This window comes from Melospiza melodia, chromosome 3, assembly GCF_035770615.1.
Source record: "Melospiza melodia melodia isolate bMelMel2 chromosome 3, bMelMel2.pri, whole genome shotgun sequence".
Lineage (NCBI taxonomy): Eukaryota > Metazoa > Chordata > Aves > Passeriformes > Passerellidae > Melospiza > Melospiza melodia.
The window spans coordinates 118,196,421-118,220,240 of record NC_086196.1 but is presented as its reverse complement, the minus strand read 5'-3'; the positions used below and the strand labels follow the sequence as shown (position 1 = coordinate 118,220,240).

The 23,820-nt window shown below is 42.5% G+C and overlaps 1 protein-coding gene across 1 annotated transcript in view; it reads right to left on the bottom strand.

Moving 5' to 3' along the window:
- ELOVL4 (ELOVL fatty acid elongase 4) overlaps window positions 1–17,081 on the bottom strand; it is a 37,423-nt gene extending 20,342 nt beyond the window's left edge. The window contains exon 1 of the mRNA XM_063152866.1: window positions 16,795–17,081. Within this exon, the coding sequence (XP_063008936.1) occupies window positions 16,795–16,894 (100 nt within the window). The 5' untranslated portion in view covers window positions 16,895–17,081. The remainder of the gene's footprint in view (window positions 1–16,794) is intronic.
- Window positions 17,082–23,820: the final 6,739 nt, after the last annotated feature.

The following is a 23,820-nucleotide window of genomic DNA, read 5'->3' as shown; positions in this document are numbered from 1 at the left end:
GACAACTACATAAGAGCACCTGAGAAGCTGCCCTTACTCCTCCATGCCATGGTTTCAGCATGTTACTTTCCCTCTCCAAAGGGTTTTTGGACCGTGAGCCACCACATCTCAGAGAAGTCTTGAAGTATTTACAGGAAAAACATATAGTACTGATGTAAATCTTGAAACACACTGCCCAGTGTATCCAACATTGCCATTCTGGGGGCCTGACCTCTCCTAGGACAAGTAATTACAAACACAAAATGCTTCTATGAGTGGGAACACGGTCAGAAATTCAGTTCTGGAGTGCATCCTGGCCAAAACAGTAGAGCAGTCTATTCTACTGGGCTAACTACAAACACCACCTTATGTTTATTTTGAGGGCATCTACGAGCTTCTGCATATGATTATTTTTAACTAGTACTGTGGCATCAGGAAACATGATGCTATTACTCCCTGAACTTTTTCATCACAGCATCTCTCCCGGATAATGCGAAGTAACTTGCCTCATAAGTCAACTCCATTCTTATTGCACAGAAGGTTATACAAAACCAATTTCATTTCAGTTTACCTGTCAAGGGTGCTCATTCGTGTTCTACACAGAAAACCCAGAAAAATGCAGACCCTTGCTCCAAACTTCTCAGATGGTCTCTTTCAAAGACAGTAAATTTATCTTAAGTCATCTGCACAAGTGACAAACATTCCAAGCTACTTCAACACTTTCCTCCTTCCCAGCCCCCAATCTGTTTTAGCAAAACCAGCATAATTTTGTGTCCTACTTACTAGCTGGTGCTGATGACCACCAAAGATTTCTGCAAATTACAGAGAACTGTGATAGCTTAAGGAGACGTATATACAAGTGCATTAAATCCTGCAGTATTTCACATGGAATAGGGACATTTTAACTTCAAAGATGAAATAAGCTTGAAATAAAAAGGCCAGCTCCCTGAATTAAAAAAAAATCCCTCCAACTGCTGTGAAGCAAAAAGACCAATGCCTTTACCTGATTAGAATTGACAGAGATTGACTGCATCTTTCAGGGGATTAATGCGTTTGTCTTTCAAATCCCAAGACCCAGATTCTAATTCGATCACAAATAAAATGTCTGCTGTGGTGGCACAGCCTGTAGTACAGTGCTCCTCTGGTAGGGTGGGAAAAGTTTTACAACAAATACTTAGGGTTGCACTTTATAGCAAAAACTAATCCAGCCTAGACTAAGGCATCTACTAACATGTTCTTGATAGAAAATAACTGTTATGTAAGGAAATAGGAAATATGCATATAACACAAGGCTTTCCTGGCTTTCCCATTTTGTGTATATACAAAGTTACACCTTGCAAAGACAAAAACCAGAAGAACTCACATTTATGTATTTATATGTAAGTATATTTATTATTATTTACATATATATATAAATAATTGAAATTGCCCATAGGTACCTACCTTTGCAGGATGCAATTCTTTTTGTGGGGAAATTAACAAGAAACACACAAATAGGCCCCTTTGGTTTCTTCATTCAAAGCAAGAAGAGCAGGACCAGTGAAAAGACCTGAATATCCTGCCTGGCAATGTCCAAAGAGGACATAATTAACCTACACTGAAATATGGATGGAAAGTGAAGATGAATTTCAGTAAGTAAGGCTGCAGTGATGGTGTTCTAGCATTAAAAATCACAATACATTTTTGAGAAACATACTGTAATTGTTTTAATACATAAGCATTTCTGTTAAACATGGTTCAGCATTTCCTTTCTGATAGAAAAGATTTTAGATGGTTAAATTTCCTGCATTTTTCTTAGCTTATAATAATTTTTTTTCTTTCCCCTTGAAAAATAAGCAAACAAATTCATAGCATAGTCACTTTGACATTCAACTAGAGAAATCCTGAAAGAGTACAATGGTGATTATCTTTGCTTTTAAAATCAGTTTCAGAGAAAATATTACATCACTAAAATACATGATTATTGCAATTCCCTGTTCATGCTAGGTTCAAAATAAATACTTAGAAAATCTTCAGTTTAACAACATGTATTCCTTAGCTATCAGGTCGGTGCTCACTGATTTATCTGGAGAGACTTTCAAAGTTATTAATAGCTATTGATACTATTCTCAGCGCAAAGACACTTACAGTGCCAATCCAGCACATCCATCTGGCCGATTACATTTCTAAAGACACTGCAGAAATGACAGCGAGCATTTAAAAGTGGTTCTGGGAGAGCTCTCTGCAGAGCACCTCTATTTTAACAAAAGTACTCTCAAAGCCAACCTGAGGTTTAGGAAAGATTTTCTTAAACAAGTCAAATTTTGACTCCACAATAGAAGGAAGGCACAGCAGTATTACCTAATTGGAGTACTGTTCTATGAACCACAGTGTTTTAATTATCTAAGGATTTCCCACATCTTGTTTCACTACCTCTATAATTGAAATAATTACAAAACAAGAGCACATATCATTAAAAAAAAGAAGAGAAATATAACTTCACACACCTTAAAATGATTACTAAGTTTTCACACTAGACCCCTTCAGTGATTTTAGTGCTTTAGTGACCCCCTTTCCTCCCCCTTTTCTTTCTGGCTACAGATAAATATAGAATATACTTCTCTCCAAGATTTTTATTAGAAATACTGATTCAATCATGTTAATATTTACAAGTGAATACAAGATTCACTCTGGCTACACAACTACTGCAGACTGGATCTGTTGAAAGTAAACTTGAATAAGCATCTACCTGATTAGACTCTATGCTTTTAAACTAAACTGAGTAATACATCAGAATAATTTGAAAGTAGATTTACTGTTAGCAGGTTGTAGAAATTCCAAGAAAAAAGCTCAGTCTCTGACTTACTAACACCTCAGAAAAACAACAGGTACAGCTATAAAATTAGCCTTTAAAACAGTACATGACTACATGGGCTGCACAGTTTGAGACTGAAGACTGATAATAAAGTAGCATTGCAGAGTGAAAACTGAGAGGTCATATATTTTTGGATGGAAAATCTATAGAATTAAAAATTTTCTATTCACTTACTATTATTTTAATAGAGCTGTTCATATGGCCCCAAATGAATTTTTCTCTTAGGTTGTCATTGCTTGAACTAACTTACCTGCTTTGCTATTGATTATTCATTGCACAGATTGCACTCTATTCCTCAATTAGTGGAATTACAGAATCATTAAAGTTGGAAAAGACCTCCAGGATCATCTAGTCCATCCTATGTCTGAACACCACCATGTCAATTAAACCATAGCACCTAAATGCCATGTCCAGTCATTTCTGGAACACCTCCAGGGACGGTGACTCCACATTTCCTGGGGCAGCCCATTCCAACGTCTAACCACCCTGTTCAGTGAAGAAATTTTTCCTGATGTCCAGCCTGATCCTCCCCCTGCACAGTTTGGGCCATTTCCTCTTGTTCTGTTGCTAATAATCTCAACTTATAAAGTTTCTTTAAACTTTACAGGAGAAATCCTGTAATAGCAGATTGAAGGTACTGCGTGAATTAAAATTATATCCCCACAGCCTCATCCACGTTTCAGGCAAAAGAAAAGTCCATCTCTTCTTAGGAGAGATTGTGCAGACATATTGCTGCAGAAAAGCAAAATGACTGGGACAAAAAGAATGGCCAGTTTATGCTTCTTTCTTATCTATCATACTTGGCAATGTCTGCAGTCTTCTGGCACTATGGGTATTTCTAAGGAGTTTGACAGGACCTGTACCTAACTCAGAAAGAATCTAATATCATCTACAATGATACTTCCATTAACACATGTATAGGCCAAGAGATCTTTCTTAGAAGAATTTCCCATTTTAGAACAGGATATGTCTTTTCAGAGGCAGCAAGCCCGGTAGAACATATAGCAGCTTGCTGTAAAACGTTAACTAGCATAAAGTTGCTGTCTGCAGCCAAAGAAATTAGGATTAAACTTTAACTAGTTCACTATAATTTTCTTTCCTAGACCTATCTTTTTTTTTCCTTCCTCATTTGGGTAGTTCTGAACAGGTCATCGGGTCACTCACTACTTGTCTTTTTTTTTTTCCTTAAAGAAATGCTTCATCTCATTCACTTGCAGGCATATTTTCCTATCATAGAATCATCTTCATGGCTCATCTGTGTATATTCAACAAACATTTAAATTGGCCTTGCACTGGTTTCTCAGCAATCAGTCAAGTCCCTGCTGCTTTATGTCACAGAAAATTCTGTATTCTCATAATGTCACAGTATCAGTGGTGGTAATAACTGACAAGAAAACAAAGATGTGAGTATCAGAGAATCATAGAATGCCTTGGGTTGGAAGGGACCTCAAAGATCATCCATTTCAAACCACTCTGTCATGAGCAGGGATGCCTCCTACCAGAGGCTGCTCAGAGTCCCATCCCACCTGGTCTTGAACACTTCCAGGGATGGAGCATCCACAGCTTCCCTGGGCAACCTCCTCCAGTGCCTCACCATCCTCACAGTAAAGATTTCACAGTAAAGAAATTCTTCCCATGTATGGTATTGGTAAAGCTAAGGATGACATGCACAGGATGCTGTAGGGACAAAGGTTCCCAAAACCTGGGGAAAAAGCATAATGGCGTATCTGGTTTAAGTAATATTTTTTTAAAATTACTTAGTAGATCAGTAGAGAGAAAGCAAGTTTTTCTTAATCTTTGATAATAAGGGTAAAAATCTGAGTTAAGTACTTTGTCTATCCTTAAGCTTTAACTAGTCAGGAACAAACTAATTAGTTCAGGTCAAGAACAGAGACATCAAAATGTTTTGGCAAAGCATTGTCATTCTAAGAAGCCATAAAACATAAAACTAAGGTGCAAGAATAAGAGTATTCAGCCTCAAGCACAATGAATAATGAGAGCACATACCGCAAAAATCAAAACAATGAAACCCACATATTCTAAGTTTGCTGTACAAAACCCTGTTGTGGTCAGAAATGAGAGATGCCTGCCCCAAAACCAAGAGGACTGTGAGGCAAGACTAACAGGTACCACCCGTAGCCAGTTGTGGCTTTGTTTTGAACTTCAGGGCTTTGTAATTGACTGCTTAGTCTTTTTTAAAGCTGTAAACAGCAACACAAAAACAAAATGCCACACAGCTAAGAGCAACATCTCCTGCAGCTAATGAGCACCTGTGTAATGTGCCTGTGTTTCATAAACTCCCATTAAAGTAACACGAAGGCCAAATCCCAATTTGCTGTTAAAAGGCCAGGTGTATTTTAACTAGCCTTCCCATCACTGTAATCTTCTCAGGACTCCTATCACTCAGTCATTAATATCATATTGCCTTTGTGCCTATATACAGCAATTACATTATACATGTGTTTCAAGACAAGGATAGTTATGGAATTACTATGAAGTTCAGGACACATGACAATTTACCATCAAGTCTCAGGATTTTCAAGTCCAAATATATTACCTTGCTCAAATTATATTTATCTCCTCCATTGATTATGATTACTTGTGGGGACAGTACAAATGATCTGCTTCAAGTAGTAATAAAAATATAATCCTCATTGAAGCTTACACAAGATATGCAAGATACAAGCCCTTGAGCTATGAAGTACTCTTCTGGTTGCCAAATCTTCTTTTCCAAACATCACAAATCTAAGATGCATTCCCAGTGCAGTGATGCGTGCATGCTTTTTCTTAAATATTATAAGTTATGCAGTAAACAGACAAAAGCACACAAAACCCCCAACCCAACCATACAATGTAATTTTATAAACTACTTGCAGACTTTATGATCCAGCATATGTCTCTGTATTTATAAAGCAATAGAAGTACTGCACAGAACACACTTTATAAAGCTTTTCTTCTACTGAAATTTTTATTTTAGTATACTTTGTATACAAAAATACTTTTGTATTTTTTGCCAAAACTATTTTTCATGTCACTGCTTCATACAAAAGCACTGGGGTTTGGGACTATGAAAATAGTTGTAGAAGTATTAGTAAGCAGTAATGCAAACACAGGATTTATGCACATTCAATGTTGCAATAACAGATTAGTCTGTTGGCCCACCCAGAGTTTTATAATGCTGAAGGGGATGATCACAAGGTATGATGACCTCCCCCAAAGACAGATACTGGATTCCTTCAATTTAAACATAAGTTCATTAAAAATGTGAAAGATTATTAATATCAGTTGAATAATAAGTCTGCAAGGCCTTATCCACTGTGGAGTCAAGTGTTACACACTCAGCATACACGGGACAGTAAATTCAGCACTGACAGTAAATTCAGCACTGACTCATGTCTAATGTGCTAACACCCTGGAAGGATAGTGATGTTTAACTACACAGCAAATATAAACAACCTATGTTGATGCTCTTGTAACACAGTTATTTGGGATTGTAGATGAACATTTAGAGACTTTTAAATGCAGTGCTTGAGCATGTATGAAAACCAGCAGTGGCAAGTGAAATCTAACTAAGAATAATACCAGAAAACTACTGGGTAAAATTTGCAAGAGGCAGCACAGAAAGCTCTTTGATAAACTACCTGGTTTTCCTGTTTGCATTATCACAAGGATGCTCCTCATCCCTTTGGTTTTACAGAAGGATGAATGAGATGAGAATTTTGTTTTGATTAAAAACTACAAAAGGAGTTACTGAAATGCATTAGCGCTTCAAAGTTCAGAGGCAGAAGTAAATTTACAGTTGTGAGATGCATTAGGTCTTCTGTTAGCTTAACACAAATACATCAGTCAAAGCCTCCAAGGAAAAACAAAACTCTAAAACATTTAGAACTTAATTCCTCAACATCCCTTTAACATCAGCAAAAATGACAAATTGGAGGGGTGAGGAACCAAGCACAAAAAAAGACTAATTTTGAAATGCAGATTTTCAAAATAGGAACTGAATGACAAAATGTTTTTGACCCAAAAGTGATGAAAAGAATGATCAGTGTCTGAATCTTTCATTCACTATTACATAGTAGCAAAATCATCAGTTTGGAAGCTACATAATGTCCATGTCCAAACAACTGCTACAACTGAGTCCTTTCACTTCCACAGTTGGGTTACCTTCCATGCTAACACATGGCCCCAAGGTTCCCTAATGGTTTCAGCAATAAAGTTTCTCCCTCATGGCAAAAAATTGAGGGATCACTGAAATGGAGATTGGACAGAGTAGAAAAAAACCTGACCTAATTATCAAAGCATTTTAGGATACTCCGTGAGTATTTCTACTGGGCTCATCTGTTCCTGGTAAACCACTAAATATTAAACTGTGGAGAAAATATGCTTATGAAGTTCCTATTTACAGCCCAGCTAGTCAATTTAACTACTAAGTACTTTTTTTTTTTTTTTAATTTTAACTCAAACCATTTAAAAACAAGGTGTTACAATGATATTCTAAGAATAGGAGGACATAAAATCAGGTCAGAGAGAAGACTTGCTGGCTCAACAGAAAAAGTGAAAGACATGAGTTATAAATTCACTTCTTTCAGCAATATTCTAAGAACATTTAGAAAGCAATAAAACAATTTTTCTTATTGGTCATAACTGGGAGAAGCAATCAAGGAGATAATATCTATAAGCAGATAAAAAAAGAAAATAGAAGAACACTACAGTCAAGCATGTAAACTAAGCACAACATATGCAAGAGCTGGAAGAAGACACTTTTTAGATATAGCAGAAATAGATAAGAGGAATAGGAAAATATGATGAAAACAAACCAAACAGTCAAGAGTTCATGACTATGCTGAAACAGAAAGTGAAACCAGGGATGTGCTGGTTTGACCCTGTCTGGAGGCCAGGTGCCCACCAAAGGTGCTCTGTCACTCCCCTCTCAGCTGGATAGGTTACAGAAGACAGAAGAAAAGGGTTATGAGTTAATCAGAATCACAGAATGGAAGAGATCTTCAAGATCATCAAGTCCAACCCATGCCCAAACACCTCAAGTAAACCACAGCACTGAGTGCCACATCCAGTCTTTTCTTAAACATCTCCAGGCATGGTGACTACACCATCTCCCCGGGCTTTATCACTCCTTCCATAAAAAACTTTTTCCTAATATCCAACTTCTATCTCCCTTGGTGCAGCTTAAGATTGTGTCCTCTGGCTCTGTCAGTGGTTGCCTGGAGAAAGAGACCAACCCCCACCTGACTACAAGCACCTTTCAGGGAGCTGCAGAGAGCAATAAGGACAGGGAGAGGTCACAAACTGATTACTGTCACAGACAAAACAGATGTGACTTGGGGAAATTACTTGAATTTATTACCAATCAAAATCCGAGTTGTATAATGAGAAGTAGAACAAACCCAAAAAGCACCTTTCTCCCTAACCCTCCCTCCTTCCCAGGCTTAACTTCCCTCCTGATTCTCTACCTGTCATTGCCCTGCCAGTGGCAATGGGAGATGGGAAATAGGGATCACGGTCAGTTCACCACATGCTGCTTCTGATTCTGCTTCTTCCTTAGGAGGAGGAGTCTTTCCCCTGCTCCAGTGTCAGGTTGCTCCCACAGGAGAGAGTCCCCCGTGAAATTCTCCAGCCTGAGTCCTTCTCACAGAGTGCAGCTCTTCACAAACTGATCCAGTGTTGGATCCTTCCTGCTCCAGCACAGGCTTCCCATAGGGTCACAGCCTTCTTACAGCATCCACCTGCTCTGGTGTGAGGCTCCTCCACAGGCTGCAGATGGATCTCTGCAGCCCTATGGACCTCCACAGGCATCAGGGGCACAGGTACCTCACCAGGGTCTTTCCCATGGGCTGCAGGGGATCTCTGCTCCAGCACCTGGATCACCTCCTCCCTTGCCTTCCTTCCCTGACTTCCATGTCTGCAGAGTGGTTTGTATCACATATTCTCACTCTTCTCTGCCTGCAATTACTTCTGTGCTATTTTTTCCCCCTCTTCTTAAATATATTATTGTAGAATCATAGAATGGCCTGGTTTGGAAAGGATATTAAAGATCAGCCACTTCAAACAACTTTATCATGAACAGGGACATCTTCCACTAGACTGGGTTGTTTAGAGCCCCATCCAACCTGGCTTTAAACATTCGCAGGGATGGGGCTTCCACAGCTTCTCCAGACAACCTACTCCAGCATCTCACCATCCTCAGAATAAAGAATTTTTTTCCTAACATTTCTAACCCAAACCTCCACTCTTTTAGTTTGAAGCCATTCCCCCTCATCTTCTCACTACATGCCTTTGTAAAAAGTTTCTTTCCATTTTCTTGTAGGCTCCTTTCAGATACTGGAAGAACACAATTATGTCACCCCAAAGCCTTCCCTTTTCCAGGTTGAACAATTCCAATTCTCCTAGCCTTTCCTCATAGGGGAGGTGCTCCATCCCTCTGAACAACTTGGTGGCCCTGCTCTAGATTTGCTCCATTAGGTCATTGTCCTTTATGTGCTGGGACCCCAGAGGTGGAAAAGTGGAGAGACAAGAGTGGAGTAGAGGGACAGACTCACCTGCCTCAATCTGCTGGCCATGCTGCTTTTGATGGTGTCATTGTTGTCACAGAGATTTTATTACATCACTGACTGGCTCAGCCTTGGCCAGCAGTGGGCCCATCTTGGAATGGGCTGGCATTGGCTCTGTGGGACATGGGGGAAGCTTCTAGCACAGCCCTCCCAATACCAAAACCTTCCCATGCAATCACAATACAAGGGAAGAATCCCATGGTACAAGCAGACACAATGCCACAGAGAGAGTGAACACTCCAGGACAGGAGTTAAGGATCAAACCACTGAAATTATTCAAGTACCTAAAGAAAGAAGTTGAGTTGCAGGCACGCAAGCAAAACAAAACCAAGAGCTACTGATGCCCACAGGCATCACTATCTTGCATCAAATGCAAGCCAAACTGAGGTAGCTTATTCTCCCTCACCTTCCATGAGAGAAAGGTAATATAGTTCATGCTTATCTAGAGATCCAAGCACACACAAAATGAGTTAATACAAACCACATTGCACTCCATTTATCTCCAGGCTTGCCTTGCAGCTACTTATTGCTTTGCCTGCTAGCTAGGGTGCAGTACTCAAAACCCCAACAGGGCTAACACCTAAGTATTGCCAAGCCTGAATTTCAGAGCTGCCTTCATTTGCATCCTTAAAATTCCACAAGACTTTGAAGTTCATACACTCAGAAGCACTTGAGTTTGACAACACTGAGCTTAGTTGTACCCACTTGTCACCACACAAGATCCAGGAACTGTATTCAGTATCTACATCCTCCTAAGTGAGGTGTCAGTCAGACCCACTCAAAGTGTTCCTTATGAAGTGCAGTGGTAGCTCCAACTTGGTTTCCAAATACAGCTTGAGAAAGTGAAGCCTTGTCATATATTTACTAGTCAGAGAAGTCCTACCTTATGGATCAGATCTGTCCTTAAAATCACACTGTCAAACTTCTGTGCTCCAGGAACACTCCACTCATATGAATCCTCTTTAAAAGCCAAAGCTGTGATTCTTTTAATGGTCAATTCTTTTTAGGCAAATGAACTCTCATTTAGCTCCAGTTTTTCAGGCCATTCCGGCATTCATTCAACCCCACTTGCCTTACCTCAAAAAACTCTTCAGTACACACAACAGCCTCTTCTCCCCACCTTAGCTCTGCATCCTAGCAAATTCTTCCTCACAAAGTCCTCTCCATATCTGTTTGGAGTATTTTCATTCATTCACCTTTTATCTAAATGCTCTCTAATCAATCAAGTAACTCCAAAAACCTGTCTGGACCAGCAGAGGAAAAACTGGAGTCTTGCCTCACCCACTCCTCATGACTCCTGATCTGCAAGACCTTAAAAGGAACTACATCCTATGTTCCCTAAGCTTCTTCTACTACCTGTCCTTGTGCAGCCTTTGACACTCTTCCCTGGCTGCACAGGACAGCAGCACAGCTGCCTTGAATACAACCTCCTCTGGTGGTTCACATCTACAAGCACAGCCCTGCCACAGCCCTCCTCACCCTGAGCACAGCAGGGTGACAGCTACAAACACTCCTGTCAAGGCACTCCAACCACCACAGAGACAGCCACCTATGAGCAAGAGTTCAGCCACTATCCCCGATCAATCTGTGTAACCTTGGAGTCTCCAGGATGGCTGCATCTGCTTCATAGCAAGGTATTTCAACTTCCCAAGAACTCTTCACCAATGGTTGCAGTATGGGGCTCCAGGACCACATGTTGATTTACACTTCATGATGCCTCAGCTGAGAAACATGATTTGCTTAGAACTCTGCAACAGCAATTTGCCATGTGCTGAATTTTAAACATCTAGCCATTTTGCCTTCTGCAGTAGGTACTAAGGTCATGCAATCACCTTGGTTAAATTCTGTGTACAGCCATTTCCACATCTTTTCCCATGGATTCTCCTTTAAGAGTATTCACAGCAATGTATTTCCTTCAAAGATTTCAAGACATGCTACCTACACAGCTTTAGAATGAATTTTCAAATATTCAGTTATGTTCTTGTCATTTTGTCTACACATTTCCTTTTCCTTCTGGAATATGCTGATGAGTGTTCAAACAGAAGTTTGTATTACATTCTTGCTGGTGCTCTTTGAAGGTTTTTTCTGTTTCATTTCTTTACTGGAGCTGAGATTTGCATATCTTCCCTACAACTTCTCCTTTTTCCTTTTAGGAAAGAGAAGTCTTCCACTCATAACTCAGCTTCTCATCCATAGAGTTTATTTTGCTTGATCCTACTCCCTCATGACAAAGGTCTTGAAGCTTGCTGACCCAAGGTGTCTAAGTAGACATTTCCCCTTCACTAATGTACTTTTTCTGAATGATGTTTCCATTTCCAAAAATGCTTGGTATCTGTTTAGTTCTGACTATGTCTTTTGAGTTGTACAATCTGATAAAATCTCCTGATGATGAAATGGGGGTAGAATTTCCCTCAATCAGCAAATTGCTTTCAATACCAAGCATTATATATTTTCTTCACTAATAAATTCCCTCCCTTCACTAACTGGCAATTAAATGTCAAATGAATCAAATAAACTGGATGCTCCTATTGCTCAGTTTAGTTGACAGCAGTCTCATATGATCTAGGCATTAACATTCTTTGCTTCCACAATCAATTTCTCCAAGTGCTGCTTCCGCCACAGGTTTTTTCTTTGTGTTTCTGCCACAAGACAGCCAGCCCAGTTAGACAGCTTTTTCATTTCCAGTATGTTTCTCCCTGTCTAATCCTTGTGTTTTACTCAGCCATGGCCACAGACTGAAAAAACTGTTCCCTTGAGAAGAATATTGTATTTACAGGACAAGTATAGTGCCAAATCACAAATCTGATGCTCAACCAGCCCTCTGAAAGTTCAGGAACACATTCTGCTTTGTTTCTGTGAAACAGACTTCATGAACCTTAATCTCACCCTTCATTCTCTTTCCCCATCATCACCCTCTGAAGCACTTTCACTGGGATTCTACTTGCCTCCAGCTTTGGCACAAATCCTCAGCTACAAGGGTCTACTTGCACTGAGAGTGTTCTGCTAAGCACCCAGTGAACTTCTCAAGCATAAACACTCAAGACCCTTTGGTCACACTTGGGTTCTCCGTGGGGGAAAGTACAAGGGAAGAAGAAACATGTTTTGTTCTGTTTCTGTTCCCTGGACTGAAAAAGAGTACGAACCTGAACTTCTTGGGCAATTTTTAAATTAGTCCCAAGATCCCTTAGCAAAAGTGGTCATGGCAATCAGTGTTCTCAAGGAAGCTGCTCCACTGGTTCACCTTTTAGGCAAGCAGCTGTAAGTTTCCCATCTTCTCCATCCTCACTGCCTTACACTTCTGACCCAACTGGTAAAACCTACAATTGATGTTGCTTCTGAACAAGATGCTAGGTAGAACACTACCCTACCACTAAAGTGAAAGTTTACATCTCTCTCCTTTCCTACTGATGGAAAAAGTCAGTAATCTTATTAACTGCAACAGCTGTAAATAGTTGCTGTTCCAAAGCAGTCCCACGTGGCCTGGGATGGCCCTTGTCTCCTTAAACTCTTGAGCTCCAAGAACAATCATTCCCACCCAAAGTCAGTAAAGCCTTCTGTTCCTTAGCTCAGTACATTCAAATTAAGTAGCTCCTCTAAATAAATATTTTTGTCCAGTGTTTCATGAGTCTTCTTTTCAAGCTACAATCCCCTACTCCCCCTCCCCGACTGACAATGGTCTCTTTGCCCACATTTTGAGATTTCCACACTCTTCTTTTCTGATTGTGTCCTGAGTTATTCATCTTAATAGTTCCCTTGCACTCAGCCTGGAACCTCCCTTTAAGTCACTTGCTCAGTCATCTAATCATACCCTTAATCCTTCCTGGCAAATCCAACCCCAACCAGCTACTCAAGCTGAGAGAAAGAAGGAAGCTCTGCCCTAGCAATTACATTGAACTGGTCCCATGCCCTTACAGAAATAAGGACATGGAATTCCTAGATCGTATTTCCCGATAATAACTGTTCCTCTGACCACCTATTTTTGCTCTTGATGACCACTAAGAACATGTTTTTGACCCTTCTATCTCTTCTTGAAGATTATGGCTTCCTAAATTATGTCCTTCAGCCTCCTAGGTGAATATATAGTTACAATGGATTTTGGGCTTTCATGTAAGGGGGTCTGAAAAGTAGTCACGGGTGGAGAGAAACAAAGTAGCTTTTCAACAAATGAACAAGCAAAAGCATCAAGCTAATGCTGAAAATGTATTTGATAATATACTTGGGGAAAAAGTCACAGAACACTGCTATTATTCCCAAATGCAAGACTTAAAAAACCAAAACCACAAACAAATCAGATTTAGACAGCATGCTTAATGCTAAAACAAATTGTAACATCAACTCAAAACCATTTAGGCTCATTATATACTTGGTCTTTTGGGGTTTCTTTGGTCTCAGAAAGGTCAGTTGCTTTTTAAATAGCACAAAGCAAGGAAAGGAAAACTATCAAATCTTTAATGTGCAAAAATAAAGCAGCACAAGACTCAGTGGGATGTTCTGGCACAGTTCTACAGAAGTGTCATCACAGGAGTCCGAGGCAGCAGGAGAAAACACCTGCTGGCAAGACAATCTTGCTGAATACAGAGAACAGGGCTGAAGAAACACAGGTGTTCAATAAAAAAATGGAAGTGGGAAATTGAGAGAATAAGTGTAGGAGTAGTAGTGGGAATAAAATTTCTTCACATTTTGTTGTGTAATTTTGCTGTGTAGTAGTGTTTCAGTATGATTTATTGTGTAATGCTATTGCATAGCATCATTTGTTGAGCAACTTTGCTGCGTGGTATAGTTTTTTATTTAATGATATTGAACATTAGGCAATGGTGTTGCATGCCATAATTTGTGTTTTCTGTTGAGCAACATTACTGTCATGGCTCTTAACACAAAGGTGAATTGCATGAATTCATAACAGTGCTGAATTCACAATTTTAACATATAGAATGGCTTCGGTTGGAAGGGACCTTAAAGATCATCTCCCTCCCACCACTCTTCCATGGGCAGACACACCTTTCACTAGGATTTCAGAGCCTCATCCAACCTGGCCTTGAACAATTCCAGGGATGGGGCACCCACAAGTTCTCTGGGCAACCTGTTCCTGTGCCTCATCACCCTTGCAGGAGAGAATTATTTTCCTATTATCTAAACCTACTCTCTTTCAGTCTGAAGCCATTACCTTGTCCTATCCCTACATGCCCTTTTAAAAAGTCCCTCTCCTGCATCCCTTTTAGGTACTGGAAGGATGCTGTATGTTCACTCAGAGATGGCAAATGGAGACAATTATTTTTGTCAGAACAAAGAAACATGCAGAAAAGCAGCAAACTGAGCAGCTGCTTTTGCAGAACTTAGGGCATTAAAGATTATTTCACTTTACAGCCACACAGCATTGCCTCCTGAGTAACACTTTCTTATCCTGAGCCACCTTGTAACTACAATGTGACACACTACATGTTTCACCTATCCCTACCTGACTGTAAAAACTACAGGAGAACCTTGTTCCACATACTACTGGGTATAAATAAGAACTGTAATGTGTGTTTCATGTGACTTAGGCTCCACTCAAAATTAGCCTTTCAGGGACCTGCTGTAATCCAAAATCGGAACAAGAAACTTTCCACGAGATAGGACTGATTACTTCATTACAATGGAATCCTGCTTTAACAGCAGTGCTACCGAACTTAAAACAAAAATCAAAAATTTTACTTTAGTAAATCAATAACACTTACACATATTTTAGGGGCAATAACAATGCCATCCTACTACTGCTTAACATCCTCCAAAGAAGCAGAAGAAAAAAGTTTGCTCTATGTATAGTATCATAGTTAGTTACTTATTGTTATATTCTTTACATTTACTTAATTTTTCTTCTTTTTTTTCCCCCTCAGATTAGTTTTGCTTACAATAGACATGGTCTATTGACAGACTTAAATAACATTTTTGAATTTCAGGAAATATATCAGAATTTGAAGTATTTTTTCAAATAAATCAAGTACTCTATAAGGTTATCAACTTTGTACCCACATCTATTTCTATATCCATCTGAAAACGCTATTGATTGACCAGAATAGCATCTCTTTCATTCTTTACCTGGCAGTCTATGAACAATTGTATGTTGCAAGAGTCAGAGAGCAAACACTGGTAGATTACAATGTAGTGCTGCTGCAAGCATTTTTATTTGCTCTCATATTCTGGCAGTTTTTAAAAACAGAAGAGAAAAATAGGCATGCAGGCTCAATTTTTAAAATACAGCAAAATACAGAAGGTATGGAAAGGCAAATTGCGAAAAAAGTGAGCTCTTTCCATCTATAACATAAGATTAATTTGTTATGTGGCAGATGGCAGAAGGGAAGGGGGGTGGAAAAGCAAAGACTGCTGATGCAGTGAGCTTCCCGTCTGTAATGAAGGCCCCACATTCCCACCTATCACACTGCCACCAAACACATCCACACTTACATGCACACCCGTTTTGCTCTGGGTTTCAAAATAGCTAAACCTCATCGCTGCGTGGACAACGAAAAAACGAAGAAAACATCCAGAGGAGTAAACGATCCTTCTGCCAGCTGCCCGTGGCTACTCACAATAGCAGCTGTGAAAGCGACTCCTTTCATTTGACACACGAGACAGAACCATTCACGCTGACCAATAACACTGCCAGAGCTACCGGCCGCTGCAGCAAGGCACCACCTCATTTGCTGCCCCAGCACCGCAAGCTGCTTTTGCACATTTCTCCGTATTCCGAGACATTTACTCTTCCTTCAGCATCTGCCACATTGCAGTCGTGGAGTGCCAATACAGGAGTGGAGCACATTGAAAACGGAAAACAGCAGGACTGACCCAAACACACTTAATATAAAATGACAAGCTGCTGCAGCGGCGGTAACAACCATTTCCTCATTTCTTTTGCTGAACTCCACGCGATGCCGACGCGGGGCTCCGACCTGCCGCAGGAGCCAAAGCCCGCCTGAGCTCCGGCACCACTTACCGGAGGTCCTCGCTTACCTCCGACATCAGATCCCCGTATGACAAGCCCGAGGCACGCCGCGGCGGCAGAGAACCGGAGGAACACGGCCCTGGGAAGCGGATTTCGCTCCGTCCCCCCGCGGGCGCCCGGGGGACGCTCTCACCTTGCCGCGGACCGATGCCCCGAGCACCCCGGGCCGCTACACGGGATTACGGCAGATAAACAAACACCGCACCGAGCGCACCCGGAGGGCCGAGGAGGGCAGGCGGGGGTGAGGTGGGGGGGGGGGGGGGGGTCTGTCCCCGCCGCGGCCCCATCCCGGGAGCCGGAGCGCTCTCCGCGTCTCCCGGGAGATGGAGCCATTTTGAGCCGCTGCGCATCAGTGCCGGCGGGCGGGGGGCGCCGGGCACGGCGATGGCGGGGCCGCGGCCGCCCTGGCGCGTTACCTCGGATGCTCCAGGTCCAGCGGTAGAACTCGAGGGTGTCGTTCACCACGCTGGATACCAGGCCCATGGCGCTGGGGGGCTCGGCGGCGGCGGCACCCATGGTGAGCAGCAGCAGCAGCGGCGGAGCCGGCAGACCTGTCTCGGCGCGTTCGTCCGTGCCTCTGCGCCGGGGCTGCTGCTGCTGCTGCCCCTTCTACAGCCGGGGATGTGATTTAAATCTCTATCTCTCCGTATCTTCCCTCCAGACTCCGCCTCGCTCCCGTCACCGGCTCCCGTGCCCCGCGGGCAGGGCGGAGGGCGCGGAGGCGGGGGGCGGCGCGGCGGCGGCCGCGGCTCCGCAGCTCGGTGCTCCCGGCCCGGCGCTCCCGGCTCGGTGCGCAGCGCCCGGCGCGGTGCGGGCGGGCGGGGGCGTCACGTGGCCGCCGTCCCGCTGCCCCCGGCGGCGCCCGCGGAGCGCGGCCCCACGGCCCGGCCCGGCCCGGCCGCGCAGGCGCCCGCGGCCCCCCCGGAGCAGGTGCGGGCGGCGGGGACCGCTCCTCCTCCCGCCGAGGGCGTGCGGGGGGCGAGGAGGCGCGGGTTATCCCAGCCCGGCTTTTTATGTTCAAATAGGGGTTTTGAATTTTTATTTTACCAGAAAGGGGGGGAATTAGTGTTTCAGCCAACTCCTATCTCCTTTCTTTCTTTTCTCTTTGTATAAGTTTGGATCTTTCTTCCCCTCTTGCTACCCTTTGACAGACACGCCGAGGGTCCGCCGTGAGCGATGCTGGTTTTACCTCCGTCTGTGCGTATCAAGGCTCTTCTGCTGCTTCCAGGAGCCTTCGCTAAGGTCCCTTCTCCTCCCAGTACGGGTAACACCAGCAACCGCAACGGGACCTCGCTTCCTCCCTGCCCCACCACCTGGTGGCACTTCCCTGACCAGCCTTCTCCAGGTGCCACCCAGCTGCCCTTCGCACACCCCCCCTTATCTCCTGGACCAAGGCCCCTGTGGTCGCTTCATGGAGCAGAGAGATGCAGCTGCCTGGAGTGTTGCTGGGTGCTGCAGGAGAAGCATCCATTCTGCACCCTGTGTTTCAGTCCCAGCAAACCCTCTGTCTGTTGTAAAGGCACCACCTGCTCCTCACACCCTTTGCTCCTTATCTCCTTCTTGGCAGCTTGTCTGTGCCATGATCTTGCATAGTGCAGATGGATGCACGACACCCTTGGGAGTGAGGGGCAGGAGGGGACATGCTCCACCCAAGCTGCAAGCTTTCCTCCTAGCAGGCAGCACATCAGATGGTGTCTGCCTCTCCCTCCTCCAGTGCAGCAGCACCTCTGTCACTTGTTGTCACCTGGTCTTGGTGAGCACAGCTCGCACTCCTCCTCCTGGGTGAGTCACCCCGGCTTAGCTCCTGCACTGCTCTGGCTGCTGGGATCCCAGCCTATGGACAGGAGAGGCACATGGCCATCACTAGTTAATCCACTGGAAGCAGAGTCACTGCACCACAACCAGGGGGTTGGCAGTAGGGATCGCCTACACTGGAAAAAGGAAGAGGAGCTATGTCAACACCTGGAGGCCTCGATGGACAGGGAAGTCCAACTTATCCCAATGCTGGCTGAAAGCTGGAGTGAAGCAAGGATGGCACATGCAGATGGATGGACAGCTGCTTCTTCTCTCACATGAAAACAGCCAATCAAAATTCTTCATGAATTACAGAGACTTGAATTATGCCTTTTTTTGATGGTGCTGATAGTGGCAGAAGGTCTGGTGAGAGCTCTGAAATGGATCTGTCACTGGGTAGGGCAAGGTGAGCACCAACCTGCTTCTCAAGTTGCAGGCAGACAGTGCAGTGTTAGCTGTGCTTCCTGCGCCTCCAATAGGAGAAACCACTGGAGTGCATTCCTGGACATTAGTATCTTGATATGTGGTTAGCATTGTCTAAAGCACAGCAGCTTCAGAACTTTTTGTAACATTATCATTTGAATCAAAAGGAAATCAGGAGATTGGGCCATAATCCTCCAACTGGCCGTTTGTGTTGGCCACATGCTGGAACAGAACGGCTACTGAGTGAACCAACGTGACAGAGGTTTGCACTTCCCTGCCCTGTTGAGCAAGATGTGGACTTAGGAGAGTGCCACCAGCACAAGGAGTGAAGATCCACAATCTACCAAAGAACAAAAAAGGAACAAGACATATTAGGAATGTGAATACATATTTCTGTTAATAATTATTTATATTATAGCTTACATATATTTCTTTATTAGAATGTCTGTGGAAGTTTTTTTGCACAACTCACACCAATAATTATTGTTTATAAAATGTTTATATCATCCAATTTACTGTTTCATCTATTTCCAATTAGGTAACTTTTCTTGATGGCAATTTAATCCTTTTTATTAGCAATATGATTGTACACAGATAATTTCACAGAGCCGTTAAGGCTTGAGAGGAGCCACAACTGAGTTGCAGAGTTTGGACAACAGGGAGAAGATGAACTGTCTAACCAGAGTAACTTCCTCTGTGCTTTAAGATTGCCTTAAAAAACATGCTGAAATTTATGGCTAACTATTTTCATTAGTTTAACTTTCAGCCTGCAAATATGTGGACATGCTTTTAAGATTAGGTCTGTGTCTGGGCTTCCAAACACATCCCAGCTAGTTTTCTACATTTGTGCACCCAGCAGGGTATGCTACCTTAAGAATGCTGAGACCATGTCTTCTACTCAAAGAGAGCAGAAGGAGGAAGGCATCCAAAGGCATAGTATCAAAATATCCTGCAAAGAAATCTCCAGCATGGTCATCAGAAAATGCCGAGTTTTCAATATCATTAGTTGGTCAGTGTTTTAATTTTCTACTTGATAATCTACTCATTCCTAGAACCTGGACCTCTCAGATGGGCAAATTTCTGCTAGGAAAAGGCAGGTCTGTGGCAGCTGACTCCAGAGGAACACACACATGAATTGCCAGCTGTGCTCCGGCCATTTGCCCAGTGCTGCAGGGTGCTTGTGCTGGCAGCAGGCAACTGTGTGCTTTGGGAAGGGTGCAGAAGGTAACGGGAAGTCGTGGGATATGTGGCTCTAGGAAGCTCTCCTCCCAGTTCCCATTCCAGATACAAGCTGTGTGTATTTCTTCCAGATATTTTTGTAAAAAAACCCCAAAATCTCATTTCAGAGCTGTTTCAAGCCATTTTCTGCTTCTTCATGAAACAAACAAATAGCAATAGAAATGTTACAGCTCACAATGATCGGTGCCTTTAGTTGTGCTTGTAAAAATGCATTTATTCATTAATTTCAGTGAAGCATATGCTACCATAATGATTGATGAATCAGGAGATGCTTCTGCACTAGTTGAAAGTATTCCCACTCAGGTTTTGCTACAGGTTAGCAATGAAATTGCTGTGAGGGGAAAATGTAATGCAGGTATATTTGGTAATATTTATGAACAGTAGTAGGAAGAAAGCAGTCAGAGCTTTGTATGTTGCCACCAGTGATCCCTCCAGGCAGCTCAATAAAAGACAAAAACAGCAGTAAAACAACTCTGCCTTGCTACAAAGAGAATCACCACAACCAGCAACTTACCTGGTGGGAAAGCATAAAATTGCTTGAATCAACACATTTGACAGATCTAAATGTTACAAGATGTGGTAAGGGACAGCCTATTCACTTATCAGTAAAGAAGGTGCATAAAGTATTGTATACATTGAAGCATGACCAAATTTTAATGATGAAAACACATTTAACTTTAGAAATGGGGTTTAATTACTTGAATTATTGAATTCTCATGTCTTTTCATTTGATTCCATCAGTGTCTTGGGAGGGAAAATGATTAAATAAATTAGCACATTAATTTGCAGTGAATGGGATTTTCTTGTGCAGCTTATCCAATTGATATGCTCCTTGCATTAAAACTTTCAAGTTGATATGCCTTATAAAGACTGCTAGCTGAGCCAAAAAAGCTCATTTGATCTTCGAATCAACAAGTACAGGCTGAAGTTTACTCATATGCACACTATAAAAGCTTAAAAGAAGCTGCTTTCATACAACCATAATAATTTAAAATAATAGCATTAAAACCAACTATGTGTCTTTCAGCACTAATTAATTTGTTTATTACGTAACATTCTGTTAATTCCATAATTTGAGGTGGGGTAACTCTGCATACAGGTATTCTACAGCACAGAGAGTCTTCCATGGGATCTGAAACAGATCTGGCTTTTTGTTTTCTAAACCATCTGCTAGATGCCATCTGCCCTTTCATACATTTAACTGCATCAAAAGAATTTTTTCCAAACCAAATATATTGGACTGATGCATCAGAAGGTGTCCAGAGATGCTAATGGTCAGTGCAGGCTTTGGCCAAAACTTACCCTTGATGTAAGTTCCCACAAGGTTCCACCTTGCTGCTCTCACCAGCACTGGATTGGATCTCTCATATGTGTCAACTTCGTGTTTTGAACATCAGCCATTTTTACTGTGGCTCTAACAGAAATATGAGAATTAAAGTATGTTTAATATCCTGGTTTAAATAGTCAAGGGCCAGACTGAACAGTCCCAGTGAAGTCAATGCAAGTTTTGTTTCCAAAGGGCTCTCTATACATACTGACATTTCCTCTTCATCTTTCTGCATAAAAAATTGGTGCCAAGAAGATGAGGGAAGAGGTGGGCAGCTTTCTCCCAAGCCATATCAGGCTTGACTCTCAAGTAAAAATATCTGTGATTTGACTCAGGATCATTATATTTAGGGTGTTTTTCTAAACTGTAGAACAAACCCTGTTTACTGCAGTCTGGGCAGAGACTGGAAGTGTTGGCCTGCAGTGCTGGGCTGCATTTAGCTTAAACTGCTGCTCTTTGGTACTTGTTCAGAAGAGGAGCCACTAGTCCAGTGTTTTCCAGCACCATTCTGAGCGATTAATTTATAATTGATTCCTGTGTGGGAAATGTCACTAACCATGAAGCTAATGTGGATATTCAGCATAGGAGATGTGTTGTGTACCCAGCAGGTACATATACATTCATAGCTTTACCTGCATTTCAGCTTCTTTTCAAAACTGAGTGTTCAACAGACGTGAGGATGACAGAAACCTGTATATATACTGTCTTGCTCTGCCTTGACGATACTTTTCTTACATGGTTTCTCATACTTTTACACAGTTAAGATTTTTATCTGCGGTGATATCTGTCACAGCATCTATCATTTGTGAGGTGTGGCAAGCACACTTTTGCAATGAGGGCTTCATATGTGTACATGCTGGAGAAGGACGATGCTAAACTATGGGCTGATGTTTTGAGGGCACTGTGTTGAAATGACAGCAACATGTATAGTCAGATCTGCAGCAAGTCACTAACTCCCAAATCCAGCCTTTTCCATAGGTGTGTGTCACCGCTACTGCACCCACTTCACTGGGTGTGTCAGCCTCCTGAAGGCGTGGAGCTGTTTGTAGGGATGATCTTGCACCTTTGCTTCTGCGCTAGTAATGGCCTGAAATGTAGGGCACAGTCCCCTGCAGAAGCTGCTAATAGCAATGCAGGCAGGTGGAAGGGCAGTGGTTGTGCAAGCTGGGTGCCATCGTGCTGCCTCCAGCTGTAGCTGTGTGAGCATGGGTGGTAACCACGGTGCTATCCTTTATCTGTGTGCTGTGTGGAGGACAAAACTGTGGTAAAGGAGTTTATATATAAAGGCTGTGTCAGCCTCTGGGCCCCTGAACTGGTGTGACCTGGCTCCTTCTCCGCCTTTCGCCCTGCCAGGGGGATACTCTGTGGATCTGCACACTCTGGATGGACAAGCCTGAGTGCCAGTGCTCATTATAGGCATGTTTTCTTATCCTCAGAAAATCATGTGAAAGTATTTGCCACAGGCTTACACATTTTATAAACAATAGGTCAGCCATATATCCCTACTGAGGTAATCTGGGATGATTAATTTCATTTTAAGTATGGGGAAACTGAGCCTAGAGAAAAGTGATGCTAGTTCCAACCACTTGGAATGGAATAGAGCAGAAATTTTTGGCATGTCCCTTAAACTAGCTGTGTCTTGGTCATTCCCTGGTATGAATCTATGGTTCACAGGTCTTTTCAGTGCCATATGCAGGCATGAGCCTCAGGACACTACCTGGAAAGAACCTCAATATCCACCAGGTATTTGAAAGCAAGAAAGACACATATAAAACATAATACTTCCTATGCTTGTGTAGTGAAATTCTAAATTTCTTACTAAATGTGTGAAAGCTTTTGCTCTGAGATTTTGTGCAGTGACTACTGTAAATCTTTCAGTTGTCAGGATTTGCAGTAGAAAATTTTGTAGTGGTTGTGTGTATGTGTGTGTATGACACAATAGTGTTTCAAGAGGAAAAGCAAGAGCAGAAAAAGAGAATAGAACATATGAGTATTTAGTTGTTGAAATCAGAAACACTGTCATTACCTTGTAAAGGGCCTTGAAATCATCTACCACATCCTGCTCACACTCAGCCCAAGCTGCCATGCATCCATCTCTCCTGCCTGGGGATATCCAGGCAGGGAAATCCCCAGGGAGGGCTGCTCTGCAGGCAGACTGTGTTTCCTGCTGGGATTTGCACTGCCCATTACAGGGTGTTGTGGCACTGGCTTGGTGTTAGCCTCTGAGCCATCCATTCTTAGCGCAAGCAGCAATTAATGCTCAGGAAGATTTTACCAGGATTACAAAGCTCTGGTGGCAATGAAGTCACCTGTCCCCAAGGTAAGAGTCACAGCTCTACGTGGCAGATAAGTGGACTCCCAAAGGGAAAGCTGACACCATACACTTTCATGTTTTTTAAAAGACAATTATTGCATATGAGTAGATGCACTAAATAAGCACATTTTATCTACATGCACCTTTTTGAACTCTGCATCTACCCACAAATCTTTATTTTGCCTCAGGCCTTTTCTCAAAATATTAGGTCTTATCTATGTAATGGAGCAGGATGCTTAAAACCAAAATCTGAGAAGCCTGACATTGGAAGAGAATCTATCTGTTAGAGGCAATATTAAAGTATGTCCAAAGGACAAAGGCCAATCAGATACTGTAATATCTGCC